This window comes from Camellia sinensis, chromosome 7 (genome assembly GCF_055761805.1).
Source record: "Camellia sinensis isolate YWXY chromosome 7, ASM5576180v1, whole genome shotgun sequence".
NCBI lineage: Eukaryota > Viridiplantae > Streptophyta > Magnoliopsida > Ericales > Theaceae > Camellia > Camellia sinensis.
The window spans coordinates 54,092,775-54,113,621 of record NC_138967.1 but is presented as its reverse complement, the minus strand read 5'-3'; the positions used below and the strand labels follow the sequence as shown (position 1 = coordinate 54,113,621).

Genomic DNA, 20,847 nt, shown 5'->3' with positions numbered 1-20,847 from the left:
TCCCCAACTAGTTTTCTTCCCTTCTCTCCTACTTTCTTCAACTCCAAACCTATAAGTAAGATGTTTTGAAAGATTTTTCAAAGAATTCACCTCCCTTTCATTTATTTCCACTTTGTCCTTGCTCGGTTTACCGAAAAGTGTAATATTTTAAACGAAATACGAAGCCTCAGAACATCGTAAAAACATTTGAAAAAATATTTTGAAAAAGATGGTTTTAAGGTCTAAAATAGTTTGGCTAAAATAGGGCACAAGGTTTGGGATTATAGCTTAAATCCAAATTTCTTCGCTGAGAATTCAAAAGATTGCACAGTGTAACTTTCATCATCGTGTGTTCGGAATAAAGCGCCCAACTCTTAAGGGCAGTCAAAAATGGGGTGTCTATATTGACGCTTGAGCGTTAGACACAACAAGTTGTTCTGCTCGAGCGCAGGAAGTGGCGCTTGAGCGCAGAATGCACACTCCCAGTAGTTTTGTAGACAACAGACTAATCGCTAGAGCATAAGAATGGCCGCTCGAGCTAAACCCACTCGAGCGCAGAAAGGACCGCTCAAGTGTAGAATACACTCTCCTAGTAGTTTTGTAGACCTGCAAAAGTACTGAGAGTTTACAAAGCCCGCTTGAGCGCAAGAAGTACTACTCGAGCGGAGGAGCAAAATTGTGGGCAACAAGAGTTTGGAAACTACGCAACCAACATATCCCAAACGCAACCACAACAATACCATTGCCAAATTCAAGGAGATACAAGGGAAACAAGATGTAAACAACAGTATAAAACCATTAAACCCGAGTCCAGGATACAACAAGAGTCGAGTCGAAATCAGAATTGCTATAACGTCCCCCCTTTAAAGAATTTCGTCCCCAAAATTTCAAATCAAGTTCTAAGAATAAGTTAAAACCAACTACAATCGTAATGATACTCATTCAATTCCATCACCATGACTAGCACTCCGGTTATTCAATCCCATCAATATGAAAAAATGAATCCTCAATACTGAACACACAATTCATATCTCCAAAATATATACAATGTTCATAATAAACTCACATTTCCAAATCATAAACAACATATACCATGTTTTCATATTTCCAAAACATATACAATGTTTTCATATTTCATTAACATAACACAATACAATACATGTTCAAACATTAACAAACAAGTCTGTACACTTTTCATGGACTTCCAACTCACGTTCCCAAGTTGCTTCCTTGACCTCGTGATGTTTCCACAATACCTTAACCATGGGAATTGTCCCGAGTATCCAAGACTCTCACCGGTCTCTCCTCATACAAGGCATCCTCATCTATCTCAAAGTCAGTCCAATCCAATATGTGTGATGGATCCGACTTATACTTCTGAAACATGCTAATATGAAACACATCATGGACCCCAGAGAGTTGTGGTGGCAAGGCCAAACGATAAGCTACCTCTCCAATCCGCTCAAGGATCTTAAAAGGCCCAATAAATCGAGGGGAAAACTTCCCACTCTTCTCAAACCTTATCAAACCCCTCCTAGGTGATATCTTCAAAAAGACATGATCACCCACCTCAAAAGTCAAGGGTCTCCTCTTATAGTTGGCATAACTCTTCTAGTAACTCTGGGTCATAACCAACCTCTTATGGATAAGTGCAACTTTCTCTGTCTTTTCTCAGACTAACTCGAGACCCAACATAGGTGCATCACCCACCTCGGCACAATACACAGGGGATCTATGTGAGAACCCGAATATAAAAATTAAGTAAATAATTAAATAATAATATTACAATCTCAAATATTTTGGTGGTGAATTCTAAGGTGCAAATTAAATATTATTGGAGGATCTTTTAATTAATTTTAAACCTAAAATAAATTTATGGTGAAAGTCATTGATTTAGAAGCAAGATTTATTATTAAAAAAAAAAAATGGAGAAGAGGGTGTGACTTGAACTATAGACCACATAATTAATAAGTTAGGCTCTTACCATTTGAGTTGCATGTAACTTATATATGTATTTTGTATATTTATCTATCTATTTGACCTAAGTGTGCCCACCACTAGTATAAAATAAAATAAACACAAACCCTAACTCTTGTTATAATTGTTTTCCACAACACTAGCAGCCCTAGCAGCCGTGGGTTTATGAAGGAAAGAGGGGTTTTTCAATCATCAAGATTATTGTTGTAGCCAAGAAGGAAAGCTTTGGGTGTGTTGTGCTGTGTGGCCTCCTAGGTTTTCTTCTCTTCTTTCTTTGTTCTTTATCCTAATAATGTTGTTATTTAATTCATTGATGGAGAGATTGTAGGTGTATGTATTTTGTGTATATATATATGCTGTTAAGAAATCTGAGGAGTAAAATTGATGTATAAAGAATGAGTGTAATTCTTAGTTCAAAAAATTCTGCACAGAATCGCAAACTTTAAAAATTAAGAAACCATATCAAACGGATGAATTTCGAACTGAAATTTTTACAGTAGATTAATTACATATTGAATTGCATATCTGAATGTTTTTATAATTTTTGGGAGTCAAAATCCATATAAATTGAGGTATTCAAATCTGTATAGGAAACCAGTCCGAAACAGTAAATTCGGGAGTGTTGTTCTCTTTGGGTATAAATCCAAAAATTATCAAATTAGTGTCATTAGAACCGGTTACGAGTCTAATTTTGAACGTTTTTGGCCTTGCATTGATTGCTCGTGTATATTAAGAGAACCGTCAATTTCTTTAAAGTGCTGCAGAAAACAACCTGTTTGGATATAATAAATTGTAGATAATTATTTTGATAAGCAAATCAAGTGAAACCAATTGGGTTTGAAACTTAGGATATATTAGATCATATCTGGAGGTTATTGGAATTTTTCGAATAGCGTGGAGTGGGTTTTGTAATTTTCAAAGTTAGCGAATAGGTTGGGAAGGCTTGTTTGAAATTCTGTTTTATCTTAAAGTCACAATTAATTAAGTTTCGATTTGAACTCATCTCTTGGGTGATTTTAGACCGTGAAGAACATGAACTTAGGTAATATTTAAAGAGTAACGGTGAGTTGGGTTGAGCCGTGTTAGTGCACTTTAGTTTGGGGTTACTTAGTTTATTATTCTTTAGTATTTTTAAATTAGTAGTGACGTATAGTTTTCATATTGGTTCAGGGCACTAGTTGGACTTTCATACTTTATTCGAGGATTATATTATGTCGGTTTTAGGTCAGTAGTTTCATGCTACGTATTTTTATAAATGTTCCCCTACCCTGAACTGTTGGAAAATTAAATTGTTGTTTCAAGACAAACTGTTTTGATAAATTATGATATTATCAATTGAATCAAATTATTTCTGAAACATGTGTGAACTTGGCATACTGTAAACTATTTGTTTTGGTCTCATGTTTATAATGATGAACCACCATATTTTGCGAAACTGATGTGTATTGATTATTGGGACCATGTGTGTATTTAGTCCAGGGAAATTATTCCACTGTGTGTGGTGACTCTGGCCACTAGGGAACAGATCCGGGTTGGGCCGTGATGACCCTAGTGCTCAACGATTGTAAGGAAAAGACCTTTAAAAATAACTAGGTGACCTTCGATCGGATCGTCTTTGAGAAAAGGCCCAGGTGCCACCCTGAGGATGACTCTTAGTTCGGTATTGGATCCAACGGGGCTTATAGCCTTGAGAACTGTGTGGCAGATTATTTGTTTTTATTGGTACCCAGAAAATTATTGGTGTTCATGTTATAATCTGTTTTAAGTGGAAAATGTCGTTTATCATGTTCTTGCGAGACATGAGTATTTTAAGTGTTGAATTGTGGAACCTTCTTTTTGAAACAGATTGTATTTACCAAACTGTATGCCAATCTAGTTTCTATGATATACATCTTATTTTGGAATTGAACCCTGTTTTCAAAACTGTATTTACCATCCATGTTGCTACTTACTGAGCTATCAGCTGACTTAGTTGTTTACCATTTCCAGGTGTTAGAAGGACTTAGAGTCGACTCATGGCGTAGCGGGGACGCAATTGCATGGACCTTTAGGGCATTTATTTAATTTGTTTTAGGTTGCTTTGTCGAGTTTTGTGCATACATTGTGGTTGAGTTTTATTTAGAATTATTTTATTTTGTGGGCGGTTTGTGTCCCATTTAGTATATATATATATTTTTAGGAAGTTGGTTATGACTTGTTTTTCAATTGTGGCATGTCACTGGATTGAGTTTTGATTTATTTATTTTTGGGCTATCATCACATTTATTCTTTATGGTTCTGGATTCATGTTTAGGCTTACGTGTGCCTTGGGCTAAGTCCCTGTGGGCCACGGACGGTCATGCCCGGATTTGGGGTGTGACAATCTACACGGTCGACCATACAAGGAATCAAACAGTGCCATGTCAATACTCGAATGGAAACTATTATTATAGGCAAACGCCACCAAGGGCAAATGCCTCTCCCATGAACCCTTAAAGTAAAGGACACAACTCTGGAGCATATCCTCTAAGTCTGAGGATGATATGCTGTGCTGAAAGTCAATTTCGTGCCCAAGGCGCTCTGTAGGCTCTGCCACAACCGAACCGTGAAACGCAGATCTCTATCCGAAAAAATTGTCACTGGGACCCCGTGCAACGTCACTATGTCCCTAATCTAAAGGTCGGCAAGATAATTTACTGATTCACTTACGTGCATAGGTATAAAGTGCGCTGACTTAGTCAACCGGTCAACTACCACCCAAATGGCATCATTACCCCGTTGAGTCTTTGGAAGGCTCACAACAAAATCCATCGTGATATGCTCCCACTTCTACTCGGCTATAGACACGGGTTACAACAAACCCGCTGGCCTCTGATGCTCGACTTTCACTTGTTGACAAGTAAGACACCTCGATACAAACATGTCCACATCCTTTTTCATACCTCTCCACCAAAACTGGCGACTAAGATTGTGATACATCTTTGTGCCTCCCGGGTGCACCGTAATGTGTGAATGGTGAAACTCTTGGAGTACTTCCTCTTTACAAGACTTTTACACGAAAAGACAGTCAAGGTATCTAAAACTGAAGTTGAAGTAGACGTTCAAGCCTCTTTCTGCCTTTCCAATGGAAATCTTCTCCTGGAGGGATTTTACCTCAAGGTCACCCTTTTATGCTTCTATCACTCAGTTCATAAGTGTAGGTTGTGCAACTACCGAAAACAAGGCCTCAGACTCAATGGACTCACCAAGATGCAAGTCAAACTCAACAAGGGCACCCAGTATCTCCCATTCCCGTATGAAAACACTAGCCACACTACCAATAGTTTTCCTATTCAAAGCATCGGCCACAACATTGGCCTTTCCCGGATGGTAATGTAACTCAAAATTATAATCTTCTATAAATTCCATCTACCTCCTCTGCCTCAAATTCAAGTCTTTTTGTGTAAACAGATATTTTAGACTCTTATGATCAGAAAACACTTCAAACTTCTCGCTATACAAATAATGCCTCCAAATTTTCAAGGCAAAGATCACCACCGCTAACTTTAAGTCATAAGTAGGGTAATTCCTCTCATGTGTTTTCAACTGCCGCAAGCCATAGGCTACTACCTTCCCCTCTTCTATCAAGACACAACCCAAACCGTCCTGTAAGGCATCATAATACATCGAATAGCCCAAATCCCTCTCCAGAATAATCAATATTGGAGCAGTGGTAAGTCTAACCTTAAGCTCTTGAAATGACTTCTCACAAGTCTCATTCCACACAAATTTGATCCCTTTTCTCATCAATCTAGTCAATGATGAGGCTACCCTAGAGAAATCCTTCACAAATCTACGATAGTACCCAGCCAACCCTAAGAAACTACGGATCTTGAAAGCATTCTTAGGTGGTTTTTATTCTTGCACTGCCTCTATTTTAGATGAGTTTACAGTCACCCCTTTCCCAGATACGACATGCCCTAAGAATTTAACTTCTCTCAGCCAAAATTCACATTTCCCAAACTTAGTATATAGTTTATGGGCTCTAAGCAACTTGAGCACCACTCGCAAGTGTTCCTCGAGCACCACAATTTTGTGAACTTTTGCATTACATGCGTCTTATGGATATCAAGTATATTATATCTAACCTGTATTTTCATATAAGCAAACATTTAGTATTAGAAGAGGGGGAAAATAATGAATTGTTGTACAAAAATTAACTAGATAAACACACTACCTTCACACAAGCCCATAACTTATCTTTAATCTCATCTAGAACTCCAGAACAATAATCTATATTAATTAGCACCATCTCTCGATCTAAGATCCCTTCTAAGGTTGACAAGTGCATTCATTCTTGTCTTATCGGTTGGTTCCTTTCATTGAAGTCGATCTCTTCACACTTTTGTTTGCCTTTATTATGCATCTTTAACTTTGACAGCCCCCTAGTTTTCTTCTTTGGTTCTTGACCAGAGTCAGCTACTCCATCTGCATTTGATGATTCAATTTGTCGAGTGTTGGAACCTACATCTGAAATTCTAATGGGTCCATCACTTCTATTATCCATTATGGCAGTAACTATAAATTCTTGCTTTTTCCTATGTCTTTTTTCTGCCTTTTTAGAACTTCTTATGACACATGAAAAAATAAAGGCAAGGAAGTCAATAATTGGTTAAAAATGTGTACCCAAAATAAATAAATTGGAAAAAAAAAACACTTATTTGAAAGTTACCTCTGCACACATTGTTGGTTGGCAACTTTAATTACTAAATCCTTAGAAAAGAATTTCACTTGCAAAAATGATAGAACAAAACCAAATCGAGTAATATTTTTTGTATCAGATACAAGTACGTGAAAGTGTTTTGTAAAAGGGGGGAAAAAACTACTAATTAATTTCATACATACCACAAATGTCACTTATTGAAAAAGTGATTCTAAAACATCAATCACTTTAGAGCACAAGTACTTATAATGTTATTTTACTTCATTACTAGGTCAACAAAGCATGAAGAGTAACTCCTTCATCATGCAACACTTACACACCCTCACAATTAGTCCTTACATAGCACTCATCTTCATAACTATTAGCCATTTCAAGCCTACCTATATCGACATGTTCACACGACATGTAAGGATCATCATCATACATTTTAAAATCATGAAAACCTCTTTGGGGTTCTTTAAGTACAACCTCCCAACTGGATGTATCGTTATCTCTCAAATAAAACACTTGTTTTGCTTGTAAGGCTAGAATAAACGGATCTCTCTCAAATTGATGTCTGCCATGTTGTAAGTTAACCAAAGTAAATCCATCTTCAACTTTGACACCATTTCTATTAGCTTCCCAATCACATTTAAATAAGGGGACTTGGAATTTATAATAGTCCAATAGAATAATCTCTTTAATAACCCCATAAAAAGAGATTTTTCTCACAACTTGTGTGGTATCTCTCTTATTAGCTCGACAAAGAGTTTCTTCTTCGATGAAAACATCACTATTTGGTGTAGCCCTCTCAACATTGGTTGTATGAAAGCGATGGCCATTAATGACATAACCCAAGTATGACATTGCATCATTTCTTAGGCCAGCTGCAAGCCATTTCAATGTATTCGACACCTTACTACCAGAAGAGTTGATCTTCTCTTTTCAACCATTAACAAAAAGTATCCATTTGTCTAGAATGTAGTAGTGTAACATCGCTCAATAAATGCCTATCTGAACACTTTAGCTCCTTTGCATGCATCATAATAAGAAAGAAAAATGGTAAGAACCCAACATTCTTTGAATAGTCAATTATAAAGGAATATTTAACTCATCATACTTACTGTAGATAACGTTGGACTTCTGCACTGTTTATCAGCACACATCGATGAGTAATTTGCAACACATCATCTGGTATCGCTATTGATTTTGCTCGAAGTAATTGGGCATCCTTCTAGTATTGTTTCACTTTCAAACTCTATATTGTGAATATGTCGAGCACCTATTTCAGCTGCTTTCTTCATATACCCACTTCAAAATTGCATACACTCTTCAGCTAGATAGCATTCTGTTATGAATCCCTCAGGTCTTGCGCGATTTTTAACTTAACCTTTGAGTATCTTCATGTATCTAAGCAACAATAAAACTCAGCTTAACAAAATTTTTAGAAGTTTATTTATGTTAGAGAAAAAAATGATACTTATATTTAAAATATGATGTAGACTTACCTTTCAAATGGGTACATCCAACGAAACTGCACTGGTCCACCTAAGCAAGCTTCTCTCCCTATATGAATTGTTAAGTGTACCATAATATCAAAAAATAATGGAGGGAAGAATCTTTCTAACATACGCAATGTCTCAAAAACATCATTTTCAAGTTGTTCTATCTTATTCCTATCAATCACCCTTTGACATAACTGATTGAAAAAAGAGCACATTTGGAATATTGCATTCCTTGGTCCTTTTGGCAAAAGTCATTTCAATGCGATAGACAACAATTGTTGAAATAGGATGTGACAATGATGTGACTTGAGTCTAACTAACTTGCACTATTGTAATGAAACACAATTAGCAATATTTGAGCTATAACCATTAGGCAACTTCAAATCATGTAGCCTAGAACAAAAATCTTATTCTCATCTTTTGAAAGTGTATGTGATGCTGGGGGCAAGTAAAAATGGGATCCTTTATCCTCTGCATGCAATTCACTTCTAATTTCCATTTCTGCCAAATCTTTATGAACCTTAAGAGCATCCTTCGATTTCCCTTAACATTTAAAAGTGTGCATAAAATGCTTTCACAAACATTTTTCTCGATGTGCATCACATCCAAGTTATGACGTAAAAGCAATGCTTGTAACATCAACAAAAGATTTATTATTTAAAAAAATTAGAAGAAAAAGTTTAACTAAGACTAATGATAGACAAAAGGATACGAAATCCTACTTTCTAAGGACTTAGATCCCAATATGGTTGATTGAAAAATATGGACTTCTTCTTCCATGGTTGGACGTAATCTGACTCTTTTGGTTGTTTTTCTTTTTGGTCTGGGTCCTTTTTCTTTTTCTTTTTCTTTCCTTTGTAGTTTTCCCCCAATTAGTTTCAATGTCCCTTACTGCATGTAACACATCAGATCCACTCAATGGTTTAGGCTTCCCTCAAAGTTCTTGCTTTTGCGAGCATGTATTAATGCTACATATTGGACATGCAACTTTCCTTTTTGTGGCACATCCAACTAAGTTCCCATAAGATGGAAAATCATTTATTGTCCACATCAACATAGCCTTCAAATTAAACATAGACTTGCTAGCTGCGTCATAGACCTCCACACCGTTATTCCATAATTATTGTAGGTCTTCTATAAGTGGCTGCAGATTCACATCTATGTTATTCCCTGGTTGCTTTGCTCCCGGTATAAGTAATGTCAACATTATATTTTCCTTTGCCATGCATAGCCATGAAGGAAGATTATAAGTCACTAACATCACTGGCCAACAACTGTACATTGAGCTAAGATTTGCAAAGGGATTGAATCCATCTGTTGCAAGACCAAGTCGAAGGTTTCGTGGATCCGATGCAAAAGAGGGCCACTTGTGATCAATTGCATCCCATGCCAACGAATCAACTGGATGTCGCATCTTTCCATCTTGACTTTTGTGAGTGGAATGCCAAGTTAATTGTTCTATTTTTTCTTGTGACCTAAACATTCTTCTAAATCTTGGAATTATGGAAAAATACCGCAACACCTTCGCTGGAACCTCCTTTTTAATCTTTTTAGTTCACTTATCTACTTTCCAATGTGAACAATTGCATTTCGGGCATGCCTCCATATGCTGTAAATCTTTTCTAAATAAACAACAATCATTGACACAAGCATGTATTTTGTCATACCTAAGATCAAATGCTTTAAGTAAATTATTTGTTGAATATATAGATTGCACAAGTGTGTTACCTTCTGGTAGCATATCAGACACTAATCTCAAATTTTCATCAAAACTCTTATCAGATGCCCATGCACAGCTTTATGCTTGTATAAAGCAACAATTGTTGAGAACTTAGTGTGCTTTGTACAACACAGATATAAAGGAGTTTCAGCATCTTCTAATGCTCGTGTGACCTCCCTCTCTCTACTTTCATTTGTAGGTTGCGAAAAATCATCGTGTGCATAAACATATCTAAATAGTCTATATGTCTCCAGAATTTCAACATTGTCTTGAACTTCTACAGAATCATTTAGTCGTTCCCCATGAAGAACCCATGACTTATATTTAGGATCCAATCCATCCTTACCATGACCAAATGCTCGAAAACAGTATCATAATGTTGTTGTGATAGGTTTTGACAACTTCCGCAAGGGCATATGATCATATCGGGATTCCCTGAATTTGCCTTAGCCATGTTGACAAATTTTCTTGCTCCGTCCACATACTCATTCGATACTCTGAAAACTTTAAATTATTATTAATTCCATCCAAACAAAATGAGTAACTTAATATTTGAAAGTGTATTTATGGCTGTGTTCAGAAATAAACCTTGGAAAATATACCCAAGTTTTGTCCATCTTGAACTTTCCACTTGCTAACAAATTGCATCCACAAAAACTGCTAAAATTAGTTACATGCATCAATGCTCAAAATGATTAACAAATACACTAATATGGTATTTTAGAGTTTCAAATAGTGTAGAATCTAGAATTGTAATCAAACACCATTAATTGACCTTTTTTTTTAATCAAATAATCAAATTAACCCAAAGATTTATTTAAAAAAAAATTAAAACCCGTTAAGAAATGAATTGAACAAATACAAATTTCATATAAAGACACACATGCATTAAAATATTTGTGTATGCATAGAGTTCTCATATTGGATATGGAAGGATTACATTAAGAATGATCTTATAGTACAAAAGCAGTAATTTCACATGAACAAAAAAGAAAGCAATACAATTAAGGTAAGTAGGTTGAGACACTATAGCACTTGTAAGCATGTCTAATTTTATTTACATTGAAAAACACTAAATAATAGTTAAAGATATCATTTTTTAAAGTTTATGATTAAAGTATTTTCACTTATGGCAATTAAAGACAGGTCTTGCTACTTCTACAGTGTGCAAGCACCTGTGCTATGGGAAGAAAAGAACAAACAACAGAGAAAATGGGAGGGCTGCTGAGTGATATGAGTTTCTAAGTGAAGGAGAGCATGGTAATGAGTGTTTTATCTACACTGTCATTTCATACTCATCCTTGAGCATACACTACTAGCTCTTGCTATAGCTGCTGGTAGTGCATGTTCAAGGATGCTATTTCCATAGTGTTGATGATGATGAGAGGATCCAACTTGATCCTATAGAGGTAGTGCACAATGCTGCTGGTTATGGACATGCAGAAGGATGGAATGATTGCTAGATGCACCTTCTACTTGTTTCAAATTGGTTATAAGTTGTCTTTAATTATTTTTATTTCAAACTGTAATAACTCTGTAATGACTTTTCTTTATAATATTGCTTTATCTATCCTAATGGGATGTACTAGGGATGTGTGGTTCCAAACTATAAGATGATGGATGTTAGAAGGCTGTCTACTAAGGATGAGATGGGAAATAGGAAAATTTGCACCTTTTGGAGAGCTTGTAGATAGATGCTTATTTTTGGGGAGCAAGTTACAGATTATTAAGCTACTTTGTTATAGTAGAAGCTATTTTGTTAATCTTTTCTTTGTCCAATTACTTTCAGTACGAAAATTTCCTTATAGCTCAGATGATACTGATTATGTTTGGACTATTGATGTTTTGGATCCCAATTCTATTGGATATGGCTGCTGAACATGCTAGTGTTAAATATATTTTATGTTTCGGGGTTAGCAATATTTCAAGCAATTTGTACTGTGATAAATGTTTCCTTTAATGCATCAAATTACATTTAAGGAACAATAAATGAATACTTCAGAACAAAGTAATTTAGAACAATTCAACATTATAATTAATATGAATTTTTTTTTATAATTAATAGGAAAAGCAGTTTGAGAGACATACTGCCTCCTCAAGAAGCACCATCAATGTTTGCTCTCCTCTTCTCTATATAAACTTGTCTTCCACTATATTGGAGATGCCTACAAAAAGAAAATCAAGAACACAAATGAAAGATTGCATGAAAAAACCTCACCCAAGTGAAAAATATGAAATTGATTCTTTCAGGGACCTTTGGTTTCACACAAGACAAGACCCAGGATAAGGTGATCAAGAAAACTCTTAATACAATCATAATGCAAGGAAAAAAAATATTAGAACCATTCACAGCAAAGAACAATTTTTAGAACCCAATCATTGATACCTATCAAGATCAGTAACATTGAAGGATTATGGCCTGTATGCTTGTAGGACCTGCCAAGAAATAAGAAACTAACATATCAACAAAATTGAAGAACGTATGATAGATGCTAAGCAGGTCAAAAGAAAATTTTTGTTTTACTTTATTATTAACCTTGTGACACTAAGCCTAACCTTTTTAAGGCTTTTATCTTCAATGAATTAAAACAAAAATATTATATTTTTTTACTTTAGGCTTAATTATTGCCCAATTAAGCAATTCTATAGAAGCTTTCCAATATTCCTATCAAAATTGAAATTTCACTTTGCAAAAAGACTAGAAATAAAGTTGAAGCCAACTCATTTATCATTATAACAGATATCCATGTGTAGGAGAGGGTTCAAGAAAGGAGTTGAGAAATTCGAATTCTCTGGAATATGATAAGAGGCTTAGATTCTTCAATAATCTCAACTTAGGAACACAACAACAAAGGAGATGATGGAGATAAGAGATTGGGTGAAGAAGAAGGCAAAATGGCTAGAGAATAGAATAATGGCAATGCTCTCCCATTGATCTCCCACTTTCACTCTCAAGGTTGATAATGGAGAAGGGAAATTAGTTCTTTCCCAAGAGTTAAAAATCTCCAAAAAATCCATGCCTTGTAAAGCTATGGGTGGGTGCTATTTATAGGCACCTCATGATGTAGGATGGAGCCCATGTGCAAGGCACATGGGGGATATTCTCTCTAACCACCTTGTCCGAGGGGGTGACTTCTCCGAGGATGAGAAAACCCCGAAGAGGAGATCACTCCCTCGGCGAACCCTTCTTCTTAGCCACACCTAACCAATGATCCCCAATCATCCCAAAGGGTCAGGGGTAGTCCCAGAGGACGTCCTGCCGCAAAAATATTGCCGAGTCTCATGGACCCCCCGGGGTCGTGCCACCTCGACCCGGGTATAGGCTAGTTTAACCGAAGAGTGAATTTATCTCCACTCACCGTCCTCGGGATCGGGTCCTTTGTTCGAACTCCATTACGCCCATGGTTCTGGTGCGTAGATCCCGGAAAGCTCCGAGCCCGCAAGTGTTCTGGGACTCATTAACGGAGCGGCTTCTAGATTGCATCTGAATCCGTTCGAAGCCAAGTGCTTCGGATCTCTAGATTCGTAGGTCCGAATCCTTTCGAGTCCGAGTGCCTCGGATCTCTAGGCTTGTTCAACACCCTTTCGAGTCCGGGCTCGAGTAAGTCTCTAAGTCTCTAAGTTCGTGGATCCGAACCCCTTCGAGGCTTAGAGCGATTCAGCCCGTTTGATGGCGATAAATCTGGGCCCACCGATTCTTGGACTTGCAATAAATTCGGGCCCACTAATCTTGGGCTATTGGGCCTAAATAATTTAGTGGGCTCAAATTAGCCCCTCTTACATTTGCCCCTTGCGTGTATGAGAAATTTTAAATTTCTCAGACATGCATACTGTCATTTCTTCGGCCCTGTTTCGCATCACGTTCCCAAAAAAAAAAAAAAAAAAAACATTTTGTCACGACAGAGCCTATGGATAAAGTTGATGGCGCACTTCAATTTACAGAAAAAATTGACAAGCAAAAATTTAATTTTTTTGTACTCTTTATTTTTTTTTTTTATTTTTTTATTTTTATTTTTTGGGCTCACACGTGCCTTTGTTGTTTGGCACACACGGATAATGCTCTTTTTTTTATTTAAGGAAAGTGCCAAAAGCCTAATCCTTACAAACTTTGCACAGCCGCCACACCCATTTCAGCCTTTCTCTTTCTTTCTTTCTTTAACCCAGCTTTTCTTCTTCTTTGAACAAGACCAACCCAGCTTTTTCTTCAAGAACAATCTGCTCACTGACCTCCATTGCATCTCCAGTCTCCGTCTCTGCCATCGTCACTGAAGACACTCCGACGCCACCGACATACCGACGCCGACTCCTCTGCGTCGTCACTGCCATTGCAGGCCTCGACTGACCAGCACCGACGCCACCGCTACTGCCGACCTCGACTGCCCGGCGCTGCTGTCCGTTGGCTTCTCTCCCTTGCAGCTCCACCATCGGTGCTTCACTTCAGCCTAGCGAGCTCAGAGATTCGGGCACGCCGGATCTTGGCCTTGTTTGTCGTGCCCACCAAGTTTGAGCTGGATTAAGTTTAGAATTTTTTTACAGCATTCATACTTGCAGAGTGTCTCATAGTCATTTTGCTTTGTTATATAGGTTGTTGAAGACGGATATGAGTTCTTTGCTGATAGACAACTTGTAACTATATTTTCGGCTCCTAATTACTGTGGAGAGTTTGATAATGCTGGTGCGATGTTGAGTGTGGATGAAACTTTGATGTGTTCATTTCAAATATTAAAGCCTGCCGAGAAGAAACCAAGGTTCGGCTTTGGAAGCACTACTACAGATAAGTCAGGAACTCCTCCAACAAAGACCAAGGTAATCATCTTCCGATTTGATGCTTATAGCCGCTGAAGTCCATCACTGCTTGTGTATCACTTATTGTCTCAACTCCACTGTTGCATGATTTAGCGAGATTTGTTGCGAAGTTTGACCATGTAGTGAAGGCTGGGGTTGGATGCAGTCAATCCAGAAAATTCTGTCAGGTATCTTTGGCTTTTCATTCTAAATCATCAACTATTTCAAGATCACTAGATCTTCCGAAACACCCGCGGACACTGCTTTTATTATCAGGTGGCTTCCAGGGGACTGTTGATCCTTCAGTCTTTAGACTGAAAAGTCTCCGGGTTCTAGATTTGTCTTTCAGTGGTATTCAGAAATTGTCAAGTCATATTGCTATTTCACAGCATCTAAGATACCTTGACCTCTCCCAGACATCCATTAAAAGATTGCCCAATACCTTAACCAACCTAAAACACCTGCAGACTTTGAGGCTATCAAGGTGTTCTCATCTGCAGGAGTTACCTGAAGGAATGCACAATATGACTGATTTTTTTTATTTTTTTATTTTTATTATTTTTTTTATTTTTTTTTTATTTACTTTGTTGCTTGACAAACTTTGGACAAATATATATATATATATATATATATTGATTATCATATATATATTTTTTTGTTTAGACCTCGGATTACCCACATTAGCCTTGGCTTGTGCACAATCAATCGCTGCTTCCGGCTTCAGCTTATCCGACGTCGACCACGCACGTTCGCCCTCTCAACGCAACGTGTGTGGTCTTGCCCGACCTAGCTCCACATCGCTGCTTCCGGCTTCAGCTTATCCGACGTTGACCACGCACGTTCGCCCTCTCAACGCAACGTGTGTGGTCTTGCCCAAGCCTAGCCCAGTCTTGTTGATTACAGTCTGTAAAGCCTCTCTGATTTCAGCTTAAATTTCCAGTATCGGCTTCGGACTTCACCTCTCTAACTGCCCAAATTTGTAAGTATGACATTCAACCCCCTCTTCCGAATATAAGTATATTTAAATATATATAAATATATTTTTGTGGCAATGTAGAGGGCTCAAGCAATCTGATGAAAATAAAAATAAAATAAATAAATAAAAAACTGAATCTGAATATGGACTCAATTTTTGCGGCAATCCCAATGATATTTTTTTTTTTTAGCTCAAACACCGTGATTTTGGCCATATGGAAACATGCACTAGCACTTGAAACCTTATTGAGGTGCTTGTCTTGAACATAATTTGTTGAACTTTATCACCGAGGAAAGGCCGAATATAACTTGTTGACTAGTATTTGAGCTCCATTTTTGACATGGAGAGAGAAAACCCTGGACTTATGAATATGGACTTTGGAAAGGACATTCTTGTAATTTGCATAATGATCCATTGAATCTTGCTACTGATAAGCAATGTAATATACTTCGGATCTCGGGCCTGAAATTTACTATTGAACTTCACTCTGTCCAAATTTTGAGCCCCATATAAATTGGACCTTTAATATAGAACATAGTGACTTTAAGAAATTGACCCAATTGAACTTCATCATGAAGCGACCTATGACATTGCACCTCTTATTGATGATAGAAGACTAAAATCTATATGTTGATGATGCACCCATTGGTATTAAAATTTGTTGAGCTTGAGGAACACCCGAGAAAAAGAATTGTTGATGACTTCCGGGGTTGAACCTGGACTCTTGGTGTAAAAAATTCCTCGTAGAATTTGTTGAATTCATGGACTCTCAGAGAAACGAATAGTTGATGCCGAAATTTCATTCGAATGTGTTGCTTTAATTCCAATATTCTGAATTTTAATACGGTCAACTCCTTACTATTTATACCTGTTATTTCAGCCATATGTCTTCTCGAAAGAAACCCGCTGTCCCGGGGTCATCGGAACCGGCTCTCATGAAAGAGAGGGATGTACCTCCGGCATCTGAGTGGAGGAAATCTCCTTATTTTGGTCGGAAGGACCCCTTCTGGCGGGCGGCTACCTCCACCACTTCTCTTCTATCTCCGAAGGCGGCTCCATTATGTCTCACTGAGGACACTGACTCTGGACATGAGGCCCTCATTTCTCCTTCCTCGGTGCTACGCTTTCGGATTGAGCAGGGGGACTTTCCATACTGTTATCCTCAGTTCAAGGCCTTCTCAAACCCTCCTTTCGGTTGGCAAGAGTGGGTCGATGATGTCCTCTCGGACAAGAGCCTCTGTCAACGACTTCAGGAGGCCCGGCTATTGATCCCGGTGAAAATATCTAGATCTCTATCTATCCGTCGCAACAATGCTAGCCTTGAAGCCATGGCTCTTCGGTGGAGCACCGAGACACACACCTTTATACTTGGCCAGCACGAGATGGGGCCCACCCTTGAGGATGTGTTCATGTTGCTGCGTCTGGAAGTGACCGGCCCTGATGCCTTCGACCCTGAGCAGACACCCCCCGAAGATGATTCTTTGATCCAATCTCTGAAGCTAAATCTTCAAACTTGTGGTCGGTGGAGTTCTGTTTTTGATGGTTCAGCGAGGAGGACTAGTCGAGTAAGGACGGACCGTGCCTCCTATACTGCATGGATCCGTCACTTCTTCAAGGATCTTCAGCCCTTGGCCAGAGATGCTGATCCTGACTCTCGGGAGTATGAAGCCGGTCCGATGTATGGCTCCAGGCTCTATTTCTTGGGATTTCTGGCTTGCTTCCTTTCATTCTTCATTCTTCCGAGCACACCTCCGGATTCCCTCAATCCTTTCGTCTTTCCCTTGGCAGTCAGGCTCTTTAGAGGAGATCGGATCCCTTTGGCTCCCCTATTTCTTGGGAATCTCTATTATCGGCTGGATCTACTACATCGAGATATGGTTCGCTCCGTGGGTCGATATGAGCCTGTCTCCTTCATTCACAGCCAGTTCCTACTTTGTTTCTTCTTCGAGAGGTTCCCAAAATTTGCCCCTGCTCCGACTGTATTCGAGGCGGAGGTTCTTCGGGAGATAGTGGATAAAGATGGCATCCCCGTGCTCGATACTGATGGGTCTCGGACATTTGAGAAAGCGAAGTCTTGCCAGCCGTTGATTACACGTTGGTCACGTACCATTTCCACCTTATCCTTGAATACTCTGGTGGATGATCCCCGACGCTTTGTGGCACGGCCGTATGTATGCCCACCTGTAGGTGTGGCCACACCGCTTATCTATCATGGTTCCTCCCGCTCGGTGTCCTTTCCTTTGCCGAAGAACATCCCTGCACCCTTTGTTGATATGCTGATTATGATCCGTCCGAGTTCATTACCGGTGTGGCATGAGGAAGGCGTTGATAGTGCCGTTTATAGGCCTGACCGTGTAGCATGTCAATTCGGGTTTGATCAATGTGCCCCGGGGCCAGCACCTCATTTATTATCATTTTCAGAGAGCTACGGGCGCTTCAGTCGCCGGCTTGTACACACCGTGCTTCCCATATCCGGCTCTTTGACGATGCCAGGCTTGAGCCGAGTAGGGGGTTTCACCCCCTCTTTCAGGCGGTATTGACAGAAGAATATCGCTGCGTTTATTGCATTTGTCCAGAGCAGACCGACCGTATGTTTGCCTCCGCCGATTTATAAGAAGGATTCTTCTCTTCGGCTACCCGAGAGCCGAAAATCTGACCACATGTACGAGGGTTTCTTCACTTCATCTGCTCTAACTGACCCTTCTGCTCGGGCATCTGCTTCTAGCTTGGCAATTACTTCTCCAGAGCCAGTCCCTTTGAATAAGGCCTCTGGTCCTCGGACGACCCGCCTTAAGAAGATGGCTCACAAGAGGACTTCTGATGCCAGTCCTTCCGCTCCTCGCCTTTCCAAAAGGCTTCATGAGGTACCCGAAATTCTTGATTTGAAGCTACTTTCCTTCTTGCGACTATACCTTCTAAAATGAAAACTTTTATTTGCCCATGTTGTGTAGGATCCTGCGGTTGTTGACGTTCTCGGTACCGTGGCTCCTGGCCATGCTGCCTCCCCCAGGCCGGACTCAGACTTGGACGACACCCTCCCTTTGTCTGCAAGACTTGTGAAGATGTGCACCCCTCGTATAGCAGTTATAGATGACGATGATGATGAGGCTGAGTCCTCCGATCATTTTTGTGACCTTATTCCACGCACGCGTCGTCATCGCCCTACCGTAGCTGAGGAGGAGCACTACCTTGGTGACGAGTTTATTGGGGCTCACCGTTCTGATGTTGAGATTGCTGGAGGGACTGATGCCACAGAAATTGATGTCGCGGGCCATGCTTCTAGAGGCGATGTAGAGATGAGGTGCGCCTCTGGGAATGGTGTGGAGGTGGATGTGCTAGAGATCTCTGAGACTCGCTCTGGCACTTATGGTGATTCTCATCCTCCGGCCCTCCTTCCTTCTTCAGGGATGACTACTACTGTTCAGGCTTCATCAGACATTGAGATCGATCAGGTGGTCTCTACACGACCAAGTGACTTTGTTGATGCTAGGAGTCCTTCAGTTGCCCCTGCTTTGCATATTGATTCTCCCTCTGGTAATCTTTCTTTCTGAAGTTTGTCATTTACTTATATCTGTGAGAAATCTTTACTTAAATGACTTTCCTGTTCCCTACCTCTAATAAGGCCTTCTTATCTTTTCTTCAGTGTTAGCTGCTAACGGGGTCTTGCCTTCACCTACCTCAGACTCTGCTCCAGTGTTAGCTGCTACCGGGGTCCTGCCTTCACCTGCCTCGGACTCTGCTCCAGTGTTAGCTGCTACCGGGGTCCTGCCTTCACCTGCCTCGGACTCTGCTCCAGTGTTAGCTGCTACCGGGGTCCCGTCTTCACCTGCCCCGGACTCTACTCCGACTCTCTTTGTAACTCCTCACGGTTCTCCTTCTCAAGGGGGAACACCTGCCTTTGAGACGACTGCTAGAGGTTCTTCATCGCCAGTGCCTTCAAATATTTTGGATTTGAATCTCAGTGATTTCCACATTGATAGTGATGCTTTTGGTCTTTCCCCTTATCGTTCGGCATTCTCAGGCTCGGGACCTCTGCCGGGAGTTACCCCTCCGGGTGGTTCATCTAACCCGATAGACATTGGGGAGATTCCTGAGACTAGCAGCTTTCCGGCCCCAATTCCTCCTTCAGCTTCTGGCAAAGTATCATTTCTCCATTATTGGGTAGCTCCTGAGTTTGCTTCAGTTCTACAGCTTGTGCATTCAAGTTACCCGGAGACCTTTGCTTCATTTGCTTGCCAGTGTCCACTCATTCAGACTGCTCTTCTCGAGTCTTTTGCCACTATCTTATATAGCTTGGACACGCAACGGTTGTGTGACCTTAATGGAAAAGTAGTCGAGACGGCGTATCAGGGGATCTCTGACATGGAGCGTCACCAAGTGGACTTATCATGGCTTCGGAAGCGCCTGGATATAGCTTCGAACGCCAGTCATCGGCTGGAACTTATGTCTGTGCTTGCCTCTTATCGCACCTCTATAGATGAGACAAAGGTAACTCTTCGTGAACTTGAGTCGGGTTATGCTCGGGCCTTGGAGACTTTAGAGGCACACTCTACTGTTTGTCCTCCAGATGTAGATGTGACGGGCAGCTTCTTCGAAGGTGTCTTTAGGAAAGATTGAGTTTTTTTTTATCATTACTTTCTTGCCCCTTTCGATAAAAATGTTTTATCTAGGACAATGCAATGAAATGACAAAATTTTTGTTGTTTGGATATTTTCGCATTGTTTTCTCATTCTACTTGATAAAATATTTATTTCGAATGATAGAACAATCATATGCACATGTTTATAAAAGCTGAAATATTCTCATTAGTTCTTCAACTTTCTTGACAAAAGCATAATAGATTCACTGTAAGTGATGGGATAAAACATACACCATAGAGAAAACCAGCTTCTTCATAACGCAAGGGAAATACAACCTTTAGACAAAGTAAGAAAGTGAAAATGAATTTCAACATAGATGAGTCCAACTATGGGTAGTAATGCTTGATAAACTTTGCATTGAGCGGGCCAGTTCGGAAGCCGTCTTCAACCCTTACAAGTTTGTAGTACCCGCTTGAGCTTGCCTGAACCACCTTGTAGGGCCCTTCCCATTTTGGAGAAAACTTGGGTAAAGGCTGTCCTCGCATGATTGGGTCTACAATCTTCCATACTAGATCACCTTCTTCAAACTTCCTTGGTACCACAGTCTGGTTATAGGCTCGGGCGATGGACTCATGATACCTTTCCATGACTTTTGCAGCTCTGTC

At 39.6% G+C, this 20,847-nt stretch overlaps 1 protein-coding gene across 1 annotated transcript; it reads left to right on the top strand.

The window, feature by feature from the left end:
- Positions 1–18,302: 18,302 nt before the first annotated feature.
- Positions 18,303–20,219, top strand: LOC145795103 (uncharacterized). Its single transcript, XM_082877958.1, has 3 exons — positions 18,303–18,466; positions 18,554–19,136; positions 19,246–20,219. Exons 1-3 carry the CDS (start codon positions 18,401–18,403, stop codon positions 20,217–20,219), a joined length of 1,623 nt encoding a protein of 540 aa, XP_082734084.1. The 5' UTR covers positions 18,303–18,400.
- Positions 20,220–20,847: the final 628 nt, after the last annotated feature.

Coding starts and splice junctions, on each gene's coding strand:
- LOC145795103 (XM_082877958.1), top strand. CDS start 18,401: ATGGCTCACAAGAGGACTTCTGATGCCAGTCCTTCCGCTCCTCGCCTT. Junction 18,467..18,553: donor TTTCCAAAAGGCTTCATGAG/GTACCCGAAATT, acceptor CATGTTGTGTAG/GATCCTGCGGTTGTTGACGT. Junction 19,137..19,245: donor GCATATTGATTCTCCCTCTG/GTAATCTTTCTT, acceptor TCTTTTCTTCAG/TGTTAGCTGCTAACGGGGTC.